Genomic DNA, 20,215 nt, shown 5'->3' with positions numbered 1-20,215 from the left:
ACTGCATTGTTGTTGTAAAATTGTAATATTTTATAAACACGCACACATACATACAGTCTCTAAGATTTATCTTCTGGACCATATGGAAGCAGCCAATCACAGAACAATCAATTTGTATATATATTGTCTGTTCAGCTTGTGACAGTTACTGGTTCAAGCTAGTCCAGCCATCTTGTTAAGCAGTGTGTTCTGGTCCTGAGTGTTCATGGGCTCATAGCTGGACAGCTCCAGAGAAAAGGTGGCGTTCCCAGAGGTCAAAGTGCGTAGAGCGGTCGAGTAGCCCTTGAGGCAAAAAAGAAAATGTATATCAAATTTGTATTCTCAATGTAGTTAGTTATGGAGTATATGGTAGTCATCCGGTGAGTTAAATTTAAATGACCTTACTATACATATTGATTATAAAATTTCAGTTAAATTGTGCCTTAACTGACACATTATGTCATGGTAATATTTTTAGTGACAGACAGCACTGCACACTTACCATTATCTCAGCCAAAGGAACTGTAGCCATCAAAACCTTGTTTTCCTGTCGAGTTTGGATGTCGCATAGAGTACCACGTCGCTGGGAGAGATCTGCAAGCACAGGACTGAGATGTTCCTCCCCTACCGTCACTTCCAGAGCCATCACCGGCTCCAAAACCTGCCCTCCAGCCAGCTTCAGAGCCTGCATGCATACAAACAGAGAAGAATAAAGTCAGATGTGACATTATTTGAAAATGATTGAGACAGGATAGCGTTCGAGTACCTTTAGCATGCAGCGGGACACACAGGCTGACACCATGGCTGCAGAAGTGCCTGGTTCCAAACCTACATGCTGGATAATTGTCTGTACTCCCTGTAGAGGAAAACCCAGCACAGGACCTGCACAGAGGAAGAAAAGGAAGAAAGTTACCAATATAGCATATGGCTGACAGGGACATTAGTCCTATAGACAGGCCCAAGTGTACCGCAAAACAATAGCTGAACAGCCAAAGTATCAGTTATACACCACCGTTCAAAAGAGTTTGGGGTCTGTAGGATAGTAAGATTGATTGATAGATGTTTTTTTTTTTTTTAAGTCACTAATGCCCACCAAGGCTGCATTTATTTGATCAAAAATACAGTAAAAACAGTAATATTGTGAACGCTTTTAAAATAACCATTTTCTATTTTAATATATTTAAAAATGTGATTTATTCTTGTGATACCAAAGCTGAATTTTCAGCATCATTACTCCAGTCTTCGGTGTCACATGATCCTTCAGAAATCCTTTGAATATGCTGATGCTTGGTGCTCCAGAAACATTTCTTATTAATATCAATGTTGAAAACAGTTGTGTAGACCATGATAACTTGAGATTTAATGATAATTAGAAAGTTTAAAAGAACATAATTTATCTGAAATTAAAATATTTTCTAACATTATAAATGTCTTTCCTGTCCTTGTCCTTTCTGAAAAAAGTATTCATTTATTTGAACAATATATGAATCTGACCCCAAACTTTTGAATGTTAGTGTATATGAATGTAATGAATGACCCTGTTACAAAAAGTTTTAAAGTAACTATTTGATTACCTTGGAGGTAGGCGCTCTGGACTCCATTTTCAACAGCTTCTCTGACATCAGCAGGGAGTTGAGCTTTTACTTCCTCCTCAAAAGTCATGTCACAAGAAGTGCTAGACTCCTGCATCAGAGCATGGACAGCAAGCTCCACAGTAACAACATGCCTCTTGTCTCCCAGAGTACGATCTAACGAGTCTGAAACGATCATACAAATCATACTGGAATTTACTCTTACTTTAATATTTGTAGACTGTTAGGTTATAGTTAGTAGAAAAGGTCGACATGTACTTGCAAAGGTACTTATAGTCCAGGGCTACTCAACTCTGACCCTTGAGGTCCACTTCCCTGCAGAGTTTAGCTCCACCTTCACCTTCCTATAACTTTCTAGTAATCCTGAAGACCTTGAGTAGCTGCTTCAGGTGTGTTTGATTAGGGTTGGAGCTAAACTCTGCTGGACAGTGGAGTTTAGAAGCCCTGTTATAGTCAATAGAATGTCTGTTGGGGGAGCATCAAAAGAAAGTGTTGGCAGATATAAAGCAGACAGTCTACTAATACTCAAAAGGTAAGTTGACATGTAGTTGCAAAGTTACTTCTAGTTAATAGAATGTTACCCCCCAAAAAAGGATTAATAAGCACTGCTGATATCAATTGTTAGGGGTCGGTAAGATTTTTTTGTTTAGGATATACAGGTCCTTCTCAAAAAATTATTTTTCATAATGTAATGATAAAAATTAAACTTTCATATATTTTAGATTCATTGCACACCAACTGAAATATTTCAGGTCTTTTATTGTTTTAATACTGATGATTTTGGCATTCAGCTCATGAAAACCCAAAATTCCTGTCTCAAAAAATTAGCATATCATGAAAAGGGTCTCTAAACGAGCTATTAACCTAATCATCTGAATCAACTAATTAACTCTAAACACCTGCAAAAGATTCCTGAGGCTTTTAAAAACTCCCAGCCTGTTTCATTACTCAAAACCGCAATCATGGGTAAGACTGCCGACCTGACTGCTGTCCAGAAGGCCATCATTGACACCCTCAAGCAAGAGGGTAAGACACAGAAAGAAATTTCTGAACAAATAGGCTGTTCCCAGAGTGCTGTATCAATGCACCTCAGTGGGAAGTCTGTGGGAAGGAAAAAGTGTGGCAAAAAACGCTGCACAACGAGAAGAGGTGACCGGACCCTGAGGAAGATTGTGGAGAAGGACCGATTCCAGACCTTGGGGGACCTGCGGAAGCAGTGGACTGAGTCTGGAGTAGAAACATCCAGAGCCACCGTGCACAGGCGTGTGCAGGAAATGGATTACAGGTGCCGCATTCCCCAGGTCAAGCCACCTTTGAACCAGAAACAGCGGCAGAAGCGCCTGACCTGGGCTACAGAGAAGCAGCACTGGACTGTTGCTCATTGGTCCAAAGTACTTTTTTCGGATGAAAGCAAATTTTGCAAGGTGCCAGAGTCTGGAGGAAGACTGGGGAGAAGGAAATGCCTAAATGCCTGAAGTCCAGTGTCAAGTACCCACAGTCAGTGATGGTCTGGGGTGCCATGTCAGCTGCTGGTGTTGGTCCACTGTGTTTTATCAAGGGCAGGGTCAATGCAGCTAGCTATCAGGAGATTTTGGAGCACTTCATGCTTCCATCTGCTGAAAAGCTTTATGGAGATGAAGATTTCATTTTTCAGCACGACCTGGCACCTGCTCACAGTGCCAAAACCACTGGTAAATGGTTTACTGACCATGGTATTACTGTGCTCAATTGGCCTGCCAACTCTCCTGACCTGAACCCCATAGAGAATCTGTGGGATATTGTGAAGAGAAAGTTGAGAGACGCAAGACCCAACACTCTGGATGAGCTTAAGGCTGCTATCGAAACATCCTGGGCCTCCATAACACCTCAGCAGTGCCACAGGCTGATTGCCTCCATGCCACGCCGCATTGAAGCCGTCATTTCTGCAAAAGGATTCCCGACCAAGTATTGACTATTGAGTGCATAACTGAACATAATTATTTGAAGGTTGACTTTTTTTTTGTATTAAAAACACTTCTTTTATTGGTCGGATGAAATATGCTAATTTTTTGAGACAGGAATTTGGGGTTTTCATGAGCTGTATGCCAAAATCATCAGTATTAAAACAATAAAAGACCTGAAATATTTCAGTTGGTGTGCAATGAATCTAAAATATATGAAAGTTTAATTTTTATCATTACATTATGGAAAATAATGAACTATCACAATATGCAAATTTTTTGAGAAGGACCTGTACATATATATTTTTTAGCAGTTTTCACACAAATATGCAGGACTACAACTGTTGATAATATTAAGAAATGTTTCTCAAGCAGCAAATCAGCACATTAGAATGATTTCTGAAGGCTCATGTGGAGTAATGGCTGCTGAAAACTCACAGGAATAAATTACATTTTAAAATATGTTTAAATAGAAAACAGTTACGTTAAAATTGTAATAAGGCTTCATAATACTACTGTTTTTACCGTATTTGTGATTAAATAAATGCAGCCTTAGTGAACATAAGAGACTCACTGACCGCAAACTTTTAAACAGTGTACACTGAAACAGGGCACGTGACTGGTCATATATGCTGTTTTGTTTTTCCTTTTATTGTTTTATGCCTAGTCTTTACCATGGACAAAGTCTATTGTAACCAACATTTTTCTGAATCATAAAACAGTGAAGCAGACGAACAAAACAGATGAACTGTCACTGGAAAATAGTTTTAATGATTTACACAAGCAAAGCGATAACATGATGAGGAGGTGACGGTTTGCATGGCCTTACCTGTGGCAGTTGCTGACTGGACGATGGTCTCTCTGTAGGCCACCTGCAAGGGTCCTAGATGTGTTTCGATGTTGTACTCTCTCTTTATACGGTCATGGATGATCTCAATGTGGAGTTCTCCCATGCCACACAGTACCGTCTGTGTGTATGTGGTTAAATAAGAGAAAAAAATACTATGGAAGTCAATGGGGTCCATCAACTGTTTGGTTACCCATATTTTTCTAAATATCTTATTTTGTGTTCAGCAGAAGAGAGAAATTTATACAGGTTTGGAACAACTAAAAGATGACAGAATTTTCATGTTTGGGTGAAATATCCCTTTAACGTCCATAGCACAAATGATGCAGGATGAGTTATTCGTCAAAATGTAATACTTAGGATTAGGGCTTCGTGCAAATCACAAAAATTAAGATGGAACAACAGTAAATATGTAAAGTGTCCCTTTTATGTCAGGTGTAAAATAGCTGTTTTTGATTGTAAAAGGTCTGCAAAGTTTCAAAGATCAAAGTCCCACAAACGGAAATAAAGAAAAAAATCTGAGCTGCCTGAAACAAGCTGTCAGTAATTACTTCTAATTTCTCACTTCCTACACAAACCTACGTAGGTTAGTGAAAAATGAGCATAATGCCAGCTTATGGTCTTCACTGGCTGCCCATGAAAAGAGTCTAACGTTACTTTTCCAGGGCTCAGCTACAACTAGTGTTTGAGGGCGAAAACAAATCCACTTTGCATGCACTTAGGACAAGGACAGTAAAACCAACACCATCAACACTGTTCATATCACTGTGTATAAAAGTACTGAAGTAGCCTCCGAACCCGAAATACAGATATGGTAATAAGTGTTTATTTTCCAACAGAAATTAAAAAGAAATTAAGGTTGATGAAAACATTCCAGGCCTTTTCTCCATATAATGGACTTCAATAGGACACAAACGTTTCAAGGACCAAATGACAGTTTCAGCGCAGCTTCAAAGGGCTTTAAACGATACCAGACGATGAATAAGGGTCTTATCTAGCGAAACGATCGGTCAGTTCAAAAATAAATAAAAAACTTTAAGTTTTATAAGCACAAATGCTCGCCTTGCTTTGTTCTGTGATGCACGTTCGTGATCCTGTTCGAACTCGATCATCCAAATGAACGAATCTTTTTCAAGTCATTTCGTCCGTTGAATGAACGAAATGACTCAAAAAAAGATTCGTTCATTTGGATGAACGAGTTCGAACAGGAGAGACACGAACGACGGTACGCGCTCGCGCTGTGCAAGAGAGGGGTGATCAGCGCGTACACGAGCGTGATTGACACTGCTAAGACATTCCTCCTGGCTCTGATTGGTTGTTTCTGACCGGGAGCGGTGTATTTCTGCAAATGGCAGTAGGACCACAGGGAGGAGCCAAAGGAGCTTGATTTTTTTCACAGATTATCTGTCTCATATTCTACTTTCAGGACATAATGACAGTTTTAACAAATATTTGTTTACAAAAGCTACCTACTGGAGCTTTAAGTGTGAAAGCTTCTAAATGAACTCTTGAATGAATGCGGTTCGACTGAAATATGGACGCACACGGACCAAAGACATCTAAATTAACCAATAACGGGGCGTGATGTTACAAGATGCGACCAGTTTTTTCTCGCTATAGGAGCTACGTTGCCCATTACAGTTCAGTACAGTTGTCAGAAACACATTCTCCTTGCAGCAGATCTTCGTTTGTGTAAAAACGGAGGAATTGCTGCAGCTTTTGACTCCTTTATACATTTTATACACTTTTCATGAGTTCTCAGCTGGCCAAAATACCATCATATACGTCGTATGCACATACAGCAAGGGCCCAGTACACAGCACTGTTTTATATGTTTATTAAGTTCTGTCACAATTTTTATTTTATTTTTTATCTTTAGGTTTGGTCTTAAAAATGACATCCTAATGCATGATGGGATACGCTTAGCCTCAAATACCGTTCCAATGCTGTATTCAAGATAGTGTGCGTTCAGGGCACTGAGCTTTGGCAGCTTTGTGCACGTGCTCTCAAATGGCCCAGACCCCAAGTGTGGGTATTTGGAAATGCCAATTGTTTCTGAAGTGACTTTCAGCATGTTTCCTGTAACAAACGTCCAACGTTTACGTTTTATGTGGGGAGAGAAATTCACATAAACCATGCGAAATCCGATCAGGGAAGTCAGACTGAAACGGATTTCAAACCACATATGAATGTAGCTCGATAAGGATTTAAAAAATGGAATGATGTGATTTTTAGCCATTCACACAAGCTAAATTTGATCAGATTTCAATCGGATATGCACAAAAATCAGATTTAGACTGACAGTCTGAACGTAGCCTAAATGTATTATGAACCAAGAGGACCGAACTACAAGTGTAAACAAATGACTTTACCTGTCCAGAATCGGGGTCTGTTCTGACTTTCAGACTTGGGTCTTCCCTCTGTAGGCAGTTGAGTGCATGCTCCAGATCTGTTTCACAAATCACACCGAGATCTCAATCCTGGCACTCGCTGCAGCCCTATAGGAAAATTAATTTTCTGAAGACCTATTCAAAATGTTTTTACCTGCTTGTTTGGCCATAGTAGGAGGTTCAATGGAGCAGAAGAACACAGGCTCAGGGACCTCCACCCCTGCAAGTAGCAGACTGCTGCTCTCCCTGTGCGAGCTCCCCTTGCTCTCTGCTTCCTTCTGAGCCCGTCGAACCGCAGCTGCCGCAGAGGCTTTGGAGGAGACGATGGTGTCGCCTGTCACGGTCTAACTCAAAACACACAAAAAGATAAAAAAAAATACTATTTTCTTAAGGTTATATAATGCATGAGATGAAAACTTCATTCCTATAAGCTGGCAGGTACAAAAAACTTTATTCTATGCAAGTGTTGTACACCTAATGGTGGCTGCTATTTTTTTTTTAAACACACGACCACTAGAATACAAGTCACTTTAACCAGGTAAAACTGATGTTACTTATTTCACCTTATTTCAAGGGTGTTATATTATTCTTGTCCTCTTAAAGCGGTTCAAACAATTTGAGTAAACATGTAAGTGTGCTTTGTCCCATGAAAGTTGAGTTTACCTGTTTGAGTCCTACAGTGAGTGCAATGTTTCCCGCAGGCAAAGAAGGGATTTCTATATGCTGATCAGCAAAGGGCACGAGAAGACGACTCATTCTCTCCCTGGAGCGACAAACACACAAAAGATTGTTCTCGAGAGTATAGCTTAAATAAAATATATCTGGAAAACATTGTAAAATATCATTATGGTTAAGAGATTAATCGTCATGAAGTGAAGAAATCCAGGAATCTGTTGTTAAAATTTCCGTTTGTTAACCCCACAGTAAATTTTCTTTTTATCTTTCTTTTTTTTAGTGTTTTGTGCTTGAAAAATATTCAAGCACAAAACACAATAACATACATGAAATGCTGAAAAAGTAAAACATTGATCAGTCCATTTTTTTTTTTCAGAGAATGACAGCAATTTGGCATTGTACTCAATGGGTCTCATTTATTGAAGATTGCACATAAGTCTGACATCAAAAATCATGTCCTGAAAATATTAAATTTTTACTGAACCTACGTCCCATTCCTATTGATGTTGTACACTGCTGACTGAGCCTTCATGCTTCCTGAATAGATTCTAACAAACACAAGTGGACCCCTCTGTTTGTCATGGACCACTTTGAATGCCAATGCACACAGATCATCCTTATACCAGCGCCTGGAAAGACAGGAACACAAATACATAATCATAACAATATTTCTTGTCCTTAAAGGGATAGTTCACCCAAAAATGAAAATTCTGTCAGTATTTACTCACCCTCATGTTGTTCCAACCTCGTAAGACCTTCGTTCATCTTCGGAACACGAATTATGATATTTTTGATGAAATCTGAGAGCTGGATTACTCCTCCATAGACTTCTTAAAGGATTGAAGCTTGCCAGCCCCTAAAAGTTATTAAAGATATCGTTAAAATAGTCCAAGTGACTACAGTGGCTCAATCTTAAGTTTATCAAACGACGAGAATACTTTTTGTGCGCAAAAAATAAATAAATAACTTTATTTCAACTATTTGTTTCTTTCTCTGTAGGCCTCGAGTCAGTTCACTAATGATATAGGGCAGTTCTTCTGTTGTTGTACGTCACACACATCACCCACATGACCAGCGTCGGCCAATAGTGAGCCTACGTGTGACGTATCTCTACGCAATCACACTACGTTAACTGACTAGAGGCCCATAGAGAAGGAAATGAATAGTTGAAATAAAGTTGTTATTTATGTTTGCACACAAAAAGTATTCTCGTCGCTTGATAAACTTAAGATTGAGCCACTGTAGTCACTTGGACTATTTTAACGATATCTTTAAAAGCTTTTCGGGGCTGGCAAGCTTCAATCCCTTAAGACGCCTATGGAGGAGTGATCCAGCTCAGATTTCATCAAAAATATTTTAATTCATGTTCCGAAGATGAACGAAGGTCTTACGGGGTTGGAAGAACATGAGGGTGAGTAAATACTGACAGCATTTTCATTTTTGGGTGAACTATCCCTTTAAGCAGAATGAGTTGATGGTGTACTCACACCAGCTCATGGTTCCTCTCGTTGGGGGCAGGGAGGTAAGCAGTGATGGCATCCAGCAGAGGCTGAACCCCTTTATTTTTCAAAGAGCTTCCACACAATACTGGCACCCCCTTACGAGCTAATGTCACTCTCCTCACTGCCTCCTGAAACTGGATATTCAATTTCAATGGTGAATATCCAGGACACTCCACAATAACACTCCATAGCCCAATGATGAGGAGTCAATAAAAAGAGAAAAACATGGAGCATGTACAGACAAACTGTATATTCTTACCTTCCCTGCAGGCACTGCATCAAAATTTTCACTGTACTCTACCAGCAGCAGCTCAGCAAACTCATCATCTAGATCCGCTACCTGTCCACACAGTTCAAACAGAGCACCTATATCAATCTATACACTTACAGCAATGTGTGGTAACTTTAGCAAAACTTAGAAATATCTGAAATTCATTGCATGGATAACAAAATATCAAAAAGCACAATACATTTAAAGGGGTATATCAAAATAAAATGTAAATTCTTATTTCTAATTTGTTGCAAATCGGTTTAACTTTTTTCTTCTGTGGAAAAAAAAGAGGATGCTTTAACAAATGTCTTAGTGTTGTTGTTTTTTCCATACAATGAATGTCAGTGGGGCCCACTGTTGTTTGCACACAATCAGTTTTCAGAATATGCAGCAGCAAGTAAATCGTACATAAAAGAGTAAATGATGACAGAACTGTACTTTCTAGTGTACTCAAAATAACACTAAATGTATACATTTGTTATGTAGCTTTCAGACACATTTTGTGTTTCACCTGTTCTATCAAAGTTTCCCTGGCCTCACTAACAGCCTGGAGCACATCTGGGTCATCTGAGGGCTGGAGGGTGCTGATCTCAAAATCACGTCCATCATATGTCAGTGAGCTCCCCTGCCAAGTAATTTTCTGCCTAGTGATCAAATCAACCAATCCGGTAAAGCTCTTTCCTGAGCCAATGGGAATCTGCAAATGATACCAAATACCAAGTCTGGATCTTTTCATTTGTAAATGTAGTTGATTAACATTTTTAAAAGAGGTTACCTGAAGGAGAACAGGGTTGGCCTTTAGTTTAGTCTTTATGCTGTCTATTGAGTACCTCAGGCTAGGAGAAATTAGAATGAGATTAAACCTTAGTGAACTTCAGTCAATCATTCAGACCAATAACACATGCTATTTTTTTACCCAACGTGGTAATAGATGCTTTAAATTTAAGTGTGAGATTCTGAGAAATGAGCAGTAAAATGTTTGTTTATAACCTAGCTGCAGGCTTGTCCATCTTGTTCAGGAAGCACACACAAGGAATTTTATGTTTTTCTGCCTGCCGCCAGACAGTCATGGTTTGAGCCTGAAATTCATGTCAAAACCACAAGGAAATCCACCTTCTAAATAAATAAATTATATTTTTCAACAGAAAACACATTGCCCAAACATTTTTTTTAATTAATTCAGTTCATAATCAATTTATACAATATAATTAATAATTTGTTAATTTAATGATTCATTATATTAATAAATAATTTCAGCCAAACCTCCACTCCGGCAGAAGCATCAAACACAGCGACAGCTCCATCTAACACTCGTAAAGCTCTCTCAACCTCCAGAGTAAAATCAACATGACCTGAGAAAAGAAAGATAATCCATCATGATTGTGTATAACCTACATTAATTTGATAGTAAAGATGTTTATATTTTTACTAGGGCTGTCAAAATAACGCGTTAATTTCGATTAATTAATCTGAGAAGAAATAACGCGTTAAAAAAAATAACGCAGATTAATCCATTCCGTTTTGACCTTTGCGGAGCCGTTCTAGCATTCGTGTAAAAAGGAGGGAGACAAGAACGCGCTGCTTGGATCATTGTTTGGAACATTTACTTTTAACAAACGGAGTTCGTCAAACTCTAAAGTACCACATCAATGCATCCAGGAGTGTGTGTCGGCGAGTGTGTCTGAGAGAAAGCGCGCTTGTGTGTGTGTGTGTGTGTGTTGTAACTTTTCACGCGCTCTCACGTCACACAACCATTTTCTCACCCACAGAAAAATCGCGCACCAAAGAGAGGACACGGAAACAGACAAGACAGAGCACGTTACTTATGATATTTAAAAAATCTCAGCTCTCAGATTCTGTTAATTTTTTTTACGAAAATCAAGCAATACCGTTTTGGTTCTTGTAAATGTGTCATGACAGATCCCTATAGCGGCACGTGAACCGATCATCTCTAGCTAATAGTAAATAAACACGAATGACCAATGTTGAAAGATACAGTAGGGCAGCCTAAAACTTACCGAAATGTATATTCCTCGATCAATCCGTGTTTTTCAACCGCGAAAAGAGGTCAATAAAACAGCTGGAGAACAATTATGTCACATAACATTTAGCCCTAAGTTACCCCAGGAAAGCCATTTCATGACCATTTAGCATGTTATAGTTGGCTATAAAAAAAGAGCTATAGAGAGTATTTTTCAAAATTTATGTAGTCTAGGGCCTACTAGTATATTACGTATGGATTATATTTTTACTTATATCAAAGTTGTTATTTGTAATAAACACGCATTATATTTAATTTGAGCTATTTTTAACCTTAAATACTACCAGCTGATATGGTTCTCTGTATTTTTACAGCATTGGGTGAGATTTTTTTTCTTGAGAAAAATGAATGCCTATCTTGTGTACCTAATATTTATCCAAATGAGTCAATATTGCATCACATCACAATAATTAAATTAAATTGAAATTGTGAAATTTGTGTCAAGCAATAATAATAAAAACGTAGCTTACCAGAAATTGTACCATGTAAACATTGTAAAATTGTGTATGCGATTAATTTAGATTAATTAATTACAGAGTATGTAATTAATTAGATTAAAAATTTTAATCGATTGACAGCCCTAATTTTTACAAAAATATATATTTGAAATAAATGCTGTTCTTTTGAACTTTCAGAAGACACTGAAGACTGGAGTAATGTCTGCTACAAAAATTCAGCTTTGCCATCACAGGGATAAATTACATTGAAAATATAATAAAAAACTAAACAATTCTCTCAGTGATATGTGTCGGGTCCCCGCTATGATAACAATAACTTTCTCAAATGTTTACAGAACAAGCGGGAACCCAGTGTGCCTGTATCTTTTTCTATTGCTGTTCGATTACATGATAGAAAGTCTAAGGCCTTCAAAAGCCGTACAGCAAACCCATCTAATCTGGTGCCTATTATACGACATACTAAGATTGCTGTGGGGACAAAAAGTAACACTGTTAAGTTAGCACTTTTAAACATCCGCTCACTTAAAAATAAATCACTTATAGTCAACGACTTAATAACCACATACAACCTGGATTTTATGTTGCTAAATGAAACTTGGCTAGAAGAAAGTTGCAGTGCAACAGTCCTCAATGAAACAGCCCCTCCTAACTTTACTTTTATGAGTGTCTGCAGAGCTGTCAGAAGAGGCGGAGGTTTAGCTGCTCTTTATTAAGATGTCTATCAATGTAAGCAAATATCATTTGGGAAATACCCGTCTTTCGAATATCTGGGTATTGTGTTAAAAGGTGCTCCACGCATTTTACTTATCATTGTTTACAGGCCTCCAAAATACTCTCCAGCTTTTGCTGAGAACTTAACGGAACTGTTATCAACAATTTCCTCAGAGTTTGACTGCTTTGGCATTGCTGGAGATTTTAACATTCACATAGATAATGCAGAAAACAATATGGCAAAAGAAATCAAAACTGTTTTAAAAACTTTTGATCTGACTCAGCATGTACATGGACCCACACATAATCGTGGACACACTCTAGATTTACTTATCAGTAAGGGTCTAAACAATTCATCAATTGTTATTAAGGATGTAGCACTGTCTGATCATTTTTGTATTTTCTTTGATATATTGATCTCTCCTGCCATTGAAGCTAGATCTCTGTCTGTCAAGAAGAGATGCTTAAATGAGAACACTAGTGTACTATTTTATGAAGGCTATGTCTTTAACACCAAGCTTATCTGCTGACTCTGTTGATTTTATCCTTGATTCTTTTAACTCAAAAGTTAAGAGTGTAATTGATGATATTGCTCCTGTGAAAGTCAGGAAGAAGAGTGGCAGACAAAATGCACCTTGGAGAAACTCAACAGAAGTGCAAAATATGAAAAGACAATGCAGAAAAGCAGAGCGCATGTGGCGGAAGACAAAACTTGTAGTCCATAATAACATCTACAAAGACAGCATCCATGCTTTCAATAAGGAACTAGGCAAAGCTAGACAGACTTTCTTCTCGAATATTATAAACAGCAATATAAACAACACGCGCAACTCTTTTTGCTACTGTAGAGAGACTGACAAACCCCCCAAGCCAGATTCCCAGTGAAATGCTCTCAGTGAGAAAGTGCAGTGAGTTTGCTTCTTTCTTCTCTGAGAAAATCAATAATATCAGAAAGGTGATCAGCTCATCCTTGAGTTGCGCTGGGGTCAGGCAGATCAGACAACAGCCTGAGAAAGTAGCCACTATGTCTGATTTCGAAGAAATTGATGGCAAAATTTTGGAAGAAACCGTACAGCACCTAAAAACATCAACCTGCGCCCTTGACGCACTTCCCACATCTTTTTTCAAAAATGTGTTACACAGCTTAGAAGCAGATCTCCTAGAAGTGGTAAACGCCTCACTTCTCTCTGGGAGTTTTCCGACCTCCCTGAAAACTGCTGTTGTCAAGCCCCTCCTGAAAAAGAGCAATCTGGATAAGACCATATTAAACAACTATAGACCGATCTCAAATCTTCCTTTCATAGGCAAGATCATTGAAAAAGTTGTCTTCAATCAGCTGAACAGATTCTTAAGCTCGAATGGATACTTTGACCATTTTCAATCTGGTTTCCGACCGCACCACAGTACAGAGACCGCGCTCATAAAGATAATAAATGATATTCGCTTAAATACTGATACAGGCAAATTATCAGTGCTGGTACTACTTGACCTCAGTGCTGCATTTGACACTGTCGATCACAAAATACTTCTTGACAGGCTGGAAAACTGGGTCGGGCTTTCTGGGATAGTCCTAAAATGGTTCAGGTCATACTTAGGAGGCAGAGGTTATTATGTGAGTATAGGAGACCATAAGTCTGAGTGGACATCCATGACATGCGGAGTCCCTCAAGGCTCAATTCTTGCGCCACTCCTATTCAACCTGTACATGCTCCCAATGAGCCAAATAATGAGAAGGAACCAAATCGCTTACCATAGCTATGCAGACGACACACAGCTCTACTTATCCCTATCGCCTAACGATTACAGCCCCATTGACTCCCTTTGCCAATGCATTGATGAAGTAAACAATTGGATGTGCCAAAACTTTCTTCAGTTAAACAAAGACAAAACTGAAATCATTGCGTTTGGAAACAAAGATGAAGTTCTCAAGGTGAACGCATACCTTCAGTCTAGGGGTCAAACAACTAAAAATCAAGTCAGGAATCTGGGTGTGTCTCTAGAGTCAGACCTTAGTTTCAGTAGACATGTCAAAGCAATAACTAAATCAGCATACTATCACCTGAAAAATATTGCAAGAATTAGATGCTTTGTTTCCAGTCAAGACTTAGAAAAACTTGTGCATGCTTTCATCACCAGTAGGGTGGATTATTGTAATGGACTTCTCACTGGCCTTCCCAAAAATACCATAAGACAGTTGCAGCTCATACAGAACGCTGAGCAGAACCAGAAAATATGAACACATCACAACAGTCCTCAGGTCTTTACATTGGGTCCCAGTTACATTTAGGATTGATTTTAAAGTATTATTACTGGTATATAAATCATTCAATGGCCTAGGACCTCAATACATTGCAGATATGCTCACTGAATATAAACCCAACAGATCACTCAGATCATTAGGATCACATCGGCTAGAAATACCAAGGGTTCACTCTAAGCATGGCGAGTCTGCTTTTAGCTATTATGCCAGCCGTAGCTGGAACCAGCTTCCAGAAGAGATCAGATGTGCTCCTACAGTAGTCACATTCAAATCCAGACTCAAAACACATCTGTTTAACTGTGCATTTACTGAATGAGCACTGTGCCACTGTTCGTCTGACTGTTTGCACTGTATTTTATTTTATGTTTTAATTACTCTGATTTCATGTGATTATTTCTGTATTTTATCTTTATTCTAAACTGTTTTAATTATTCTGATTTCTTTTGATTATTTTAATTTCTTCTATGTAAAGCACTTTGAATTACCATTGTGTATGAAATGTGCTATATAAATAAACTTGCCTTGCCTTGCCTTATTTTAAATTGGGATAATATTTATCAATATTACTTTTGTGTTTTTGATCAAATAAATGCAGCCTTGGTGAACATAAGAGACCTAAAAAAAATAACCTTAAAAAAACTTTGAATGTTGATTTATGAATATCAAATGAGTGTGACAATAAATTAGTTAGTCTGTGTTACTATATGCATCCATAAAATAATGCCTAAAGATCTTATTTCAATTTGGAGGGGTGTGTGTATCACTTGCCCTGTATATAATACTATTTTGTAGGTGTGAATGAGTGTGTTGACAAATGTGATGACCCAAGTGTACCTGGCGTGTCTATGAGGTTAATCCTGTGATCTTTCCAGTCAAAGGTAACAGCAGCTGACTGGATGGTGATTCCTCTCTCCCTCTCCTGGGCCATGTAATCAGTTACAGTGTCTCCATCATCAACATCTAAACACAACATATGACCATTTACAATCATATCAATGTGACCATTTATCAATATCAATCAATTATATCATATCAATACAGACAGCAATTTTCATTTAAGTGCTTTTGTCTTTTTTATTCGTTTTTTCAATATATATTTCTATTTAGCTTTGATCTCAAGGCTAGATTATTGTAATACTCTTATGGGTGGTTGCCCTACACGCATTATAAACAAACTACAGCTGGCCCGGTTCTGTCAAAACTGCATTGGCTCCCCATTAAAAATTGTATACATTTTAAAATATTGCTGATTATTTACAAAGTACTAAATGGTTTAGCTCCCGAGTACTTGAGCGAGTTCTTAACGCATTATAATCCTTTTGAGATCTCAAAACTCTGGCCAGTTGGTAATACCTAGAATATCAAAATTGACTGCTGGTGGTAGATCCTTTTCCTATTTAGCACCTAAACTCTGGAACAGTCTTCCTAACATTGTCCGGGAAGCAGACACACTCTCTCTGTTTCAATATAGCCTAAAAACACATCCCTTTAACCTGGCATAGACATAGAAAATTATACATTCCTATTATTCAAATCAGTTGATTATTAGGCTGCATAAATTAGGTCAGCCAGAACCGGGAACACTTCCTATAACACCCAATGTACTCATTACATCATAACAAGAATGGCATCTACGTTAATGTTAGTTTTTCTGCTTATTCCGAGGTTTACTGTAATCAGCCGAATCCGGGCCGTATCCAGACCAGATGGATGATCTGCACCTAGACACGACCACAACGCATGATGTAGTCAGCCGGATCCGGGCCGTATCCAGACCAGATGGAGGACCTGCACCTAGACATGACCACAATGCATCCCTGAAGAGTCAGCAGAGATTGTGTCAACTTGACTCTCCCCTGTGAAGGCCTCATCGATACAACAGCCATCGACACTGATCCTCAACAAACCCATCTCCATACCGGTGTGACTCCGATCTTCAACCAAATGGAACTGGATAATATTCTGATTATTACAAACCAATCTGACTTCTGACCTATTATACTGCCTGAATCATTATCATACACTGTTCGTTCATTGGCCAGAGGAGAACTGGCCCACCGACTGAGCCTGGGTTCTCCCAAGTTTTTTTTTTCCATTCTGCCACCTGATGGAGTTTTGGTTCCTTGCCACTGTCACCTTTTTCCAACTTTGTTGCCATTGGCTTGGCTTGCTTAGTTGGGGATATTAAATTTAACATTTAATTTAATATTCAATATTCAGATTCAATACTATTGATCTGCCTGCATTGACACTATTATGCAAGAACTGAACTGAGCTGGAAGATGACATCACGGTTTACTCCAGAGCGGCTATATATATATATATATATATATATAATGAACTAAATTAATAACTTTTTTTTTTTTTTTAAATGAAACATCACTGAACAGTGAATGTCACCTTACCTCCGAGAGCCCGTGTGTAGCCAGAGTAGTACAGCATTCTCTCTGTCGTGGTGGTCTTGCCTGCATCTATATGTGCCATGATGCCTATGTTACGAATTCTGATCAGGAACATAATATAACCATTTGGTGTGAATAGACCATTATGCTCAAGAGGAAATTGTAATAACATGCTCATGCTTAAAGAAAGTTACCATAGTTTTACTACATTAACAATAATTGTAGTATCTGTGGTATTTTAGCAAAAATGTAGATTTACACCATATGAGCTAATATTAGTCAGACAGACAGACAGTCTCCAATGTGTTTAGTCTGTTTTAACCATGGTAATAAGTCAGCAAACATGTTTTGTGTGTGTGTGTGTGTGTGTGTGTTTGTGATATTACATGTGTCCTACTACAAATACTGTACAAGAACAATTAAACAGTAGCAATTTGTTCATCATATCTTACTTTGATATGTCAGGGCTGAGCATTGCTCTAAGTGATTTCACCTCATCTGCAGAAAAAAAAGTTGACACACTAGTTTAAAATTTGCTTAAACATTACTTAAATTAGAACATTTGCAGAACTCTAATTACCCATTTCTGTCCTTTACCTTGAAAAAAGCTATAATTTCTATTAATTTCCCCTCTCCATCTCCATGTCTGTGAGGATCTGTTCATCAGGTGTCTGGTGCTCTGAAGGGAATGAATGAGTTCTGTTCTATCATGTTAGGTCAAATCCTTATAAAATGAACCATGGTAACCAGTTACAGTTAACAATGTAAAACATAGATACAAATATATGAGATGTATTTAAAACAATTTATTTTTAAACAGAGGTGACTAATAGCAAATTACCAAGGTTTACTGTGGTTACCATGATATTTTAGAGGAAAGCATTGTTATCATGGTAAATTACTGTCAATGACAAATGCCTTAACATCTAATGCATTCAAGACAGACAATCAACAGCTCAAACTTACCCCTCGGATGATAGGTAACGTTACACTTAAATGCATTTTGAGGAGGAAAGTTTGATAGAAGAGTTAAAGCTTCGGTTGTACAGTAACGTTATGATACATGACTGCTGTGCTCTATCAAAGTCACGTTAAGATCGGATTTTACATTTAATTCATCGTAGCGCTTTGACAGTTGGGTCGGGCCTCACTGAGCACACGATAATGGGGGGGGGGAATCGTATATTTTATGTTATGACACCATGTAACGCCGTTAACTGATAGTTTTCAAATTCTCTATATAGATGAATTCCAGTCGGTGACGGTTATTGGACGCACTCGTATTGGTGCATCTGCAAATAAGTCCGTTAGAAACATGAATCAACGGAAAGATGTTCCGGGGTTAACCGCTGAATAACGTTGAAGTTGTGGGCAAATAAGTTACTGGGCTTTAAAAAAACAAAAATTATAGTCTATGGCAAAATACTATGGAAGCTTGTTTCCGCCATTAAATAAATAAATAATAATAATAATTGCGACTTTTTATCTCACAATTCTGACTTTTTTCTCACAATTGCGAGTTTACATCTCGCAATAATCACTTTATTTCTCAGAATCGCGAGATATAAAGTCAGAATTGTGAGATATAAAGTCAGAATTGCGTGTTATAAAGTCAGAATTGCGAGATATAAAGTCGCAATTGCGTGTTAAAGTCCGAATTGTGAGATATAAAGTCGCAATTGCGTGTTATAAAGTCAGAGTTGCGAGATATAAAGTCACAATTGCGTGTTATAAATTCAGAATTGTGCGATAGAAAGTCGCAATTGCGTGTTATAAATTCAGAATTGTGCGATAGAAAGTCGCAATTGCGTGTTATAAAGTCAGAATTGTGAGATATAAAGTCGCAATTGCGACTTGCGCAATTTTTAATTGTTTAAAAAAAACGTATTTAAACATAACATGACAAAAATGTTTGAAATATGACGAACAAAACAATTTGAATTGCTCTGTTTGTAACTCTCACCCGCCATCTAGCTTTAAAATGAATCACGAGAGTATTTACAGGGTCACATGCCCATGATAAAATTTCTTCCTTGAAGTGACCATCCCATATTCCCTTCGCTAAAGGCCTTGTGGAAGGGCCCTTCGTGAAGGTAGTTGTTCACTTTAGTTTGGAACACCCCTACAAAGGGCGTCCCCTTCCCAAACGGCCCTTCAAGGGTGCAAAAATGCCGTTTGAAATTTGCCCACAGTAACAGAAAATATTAGGTATGATTGTATTCTTTGTCTTTACGAGAAATAAGACACATATCTAATTACATTAACTGGATACAACAAGAAGTGTAATAATAATAATAAACAATTTTTTTTATTGCAGTCACAACAGCATTTTAATCTACCTTTAAATATTACAACCTAAAAGTAAATGTAATCAATCTGAGTGCCCCACCGATGTGCTTTACCATTTCATCCCAGTAGGGAGCAACACAGTCCATGACACTCGTTCAAGCCTGTCCAACTGACTACCAGTAGGACAGTACAGCCACACACAATACAGTAGGCTACTAATAACTTCATATAAAACTACTGGTTATGCGGAACTTAAGCCTGTGCTTGCTGTTGTTATTTCTGCCAGATTTTAAGAAATGTGTGGCAAATTTCATTTTTTGTACGTCTCTCAGACAGAATGTGAAAAAAGACAAGGTTCAAGACAGAAAGAGAATGATATGGACCTACTGTTTAACTGTGTGGAGGTAAAAATTACATTTTTAAACATTGTTTCATGTACAGAAAGAACTGGATTGTGGGTAAGAACAAGACAACTTCTGTCTAGATCTGCAAAACAGAAGTCTAACGAGGAAGTGAGCTGGACCACTGGGTTTACTCTAATGAAAAGGTCCTCTTCATTATCACTATTCTGGAAATGCCCCAAAATTAACTTCTGTTTTTCAAAATTTTAAAAAACCCATAAGTGAAGTAGGTTTTTGTCCCCAGAGCAAAATGAATAGGTGTTTTAGTTCCTTCCTTGTCGTTCCGTAATTTTAAAGTTTTTTTTTTATCGCCATGCTTACATTGTTTAAAACAAACACAACAAATACCTAACCTACACAAACACACACACACTACAAAGTATGGTGGGACAAACAAACTCTAGAACTAATATCATCCTGTGACCATTGCCACACCCACAATTACAGCATATTTTTT

At 38.0% G+C, this 20,215-nt stretch overlaps 1 protein-coding gene across 1 annotated transcript; it reads right to left on the bottom strand.

The window, feature by feature from the left end:
* Positions 1–6: 6 nt before the first annotated feature.
* Positions 7–18,374, bottom strand: gfm2 (GTP dependent ribosome recycling factor mitochondrial 2). Its single transcript, XM_077231063.1, has 20 exons — positions 18,035–18,374; positions 17,666–17,747; positions 17,521–17,566; positions 17,072–17,169; positions 15,501–15,626; positions 10,460–10,548; positions 10,187–10,275; positions 9,972–10,032; positions 9,708–9,893; positions 9,185–9,265; positions 8,911–9,059; positions 7,912–8,052; positions 7,412–7,511; positions 6,903–7,092; positions 6,731–6,807; positions 4,341–4,479; positions 1,554–1,736; positions 746–861; positions 482–664; positions 7–282 (listed from the first exon to the last, which is right to left on the bottom strand). The coding sequence occupies exons 1-20, from the start codon at positions 18,068–18,070 to the stop codon at positions 154–156; spliced, it is 2,301 nt and encodes a 766-aa protein (XP_077087178.1). The 5' UTR covers positions 18,071–18,374; the 3' UTR covers positions 7–153.
* Positions 18,375–20,215: the final 1,841 nt, after the last annotated feature.

Source organism: Siphateles boraxobius, unplaced genomic scaffold, assembly GCF_051911475.1.
Source record: "Siphateles boraxobius isolate OS27281-9 unplaced genomic scaffold, OSU_SipBor_1 16, whole genome shotgun sequence".
Taxonomy (NCBI): Eukaryota; Metazoa; Chordata; class Actinopteri; order Cypriniformes; family Leuciscidae; genus Siphateles; species Siphateles boraxobius.
This window is presented reverse-complemented; position numbering and strand designations above follow the sequence as displayed.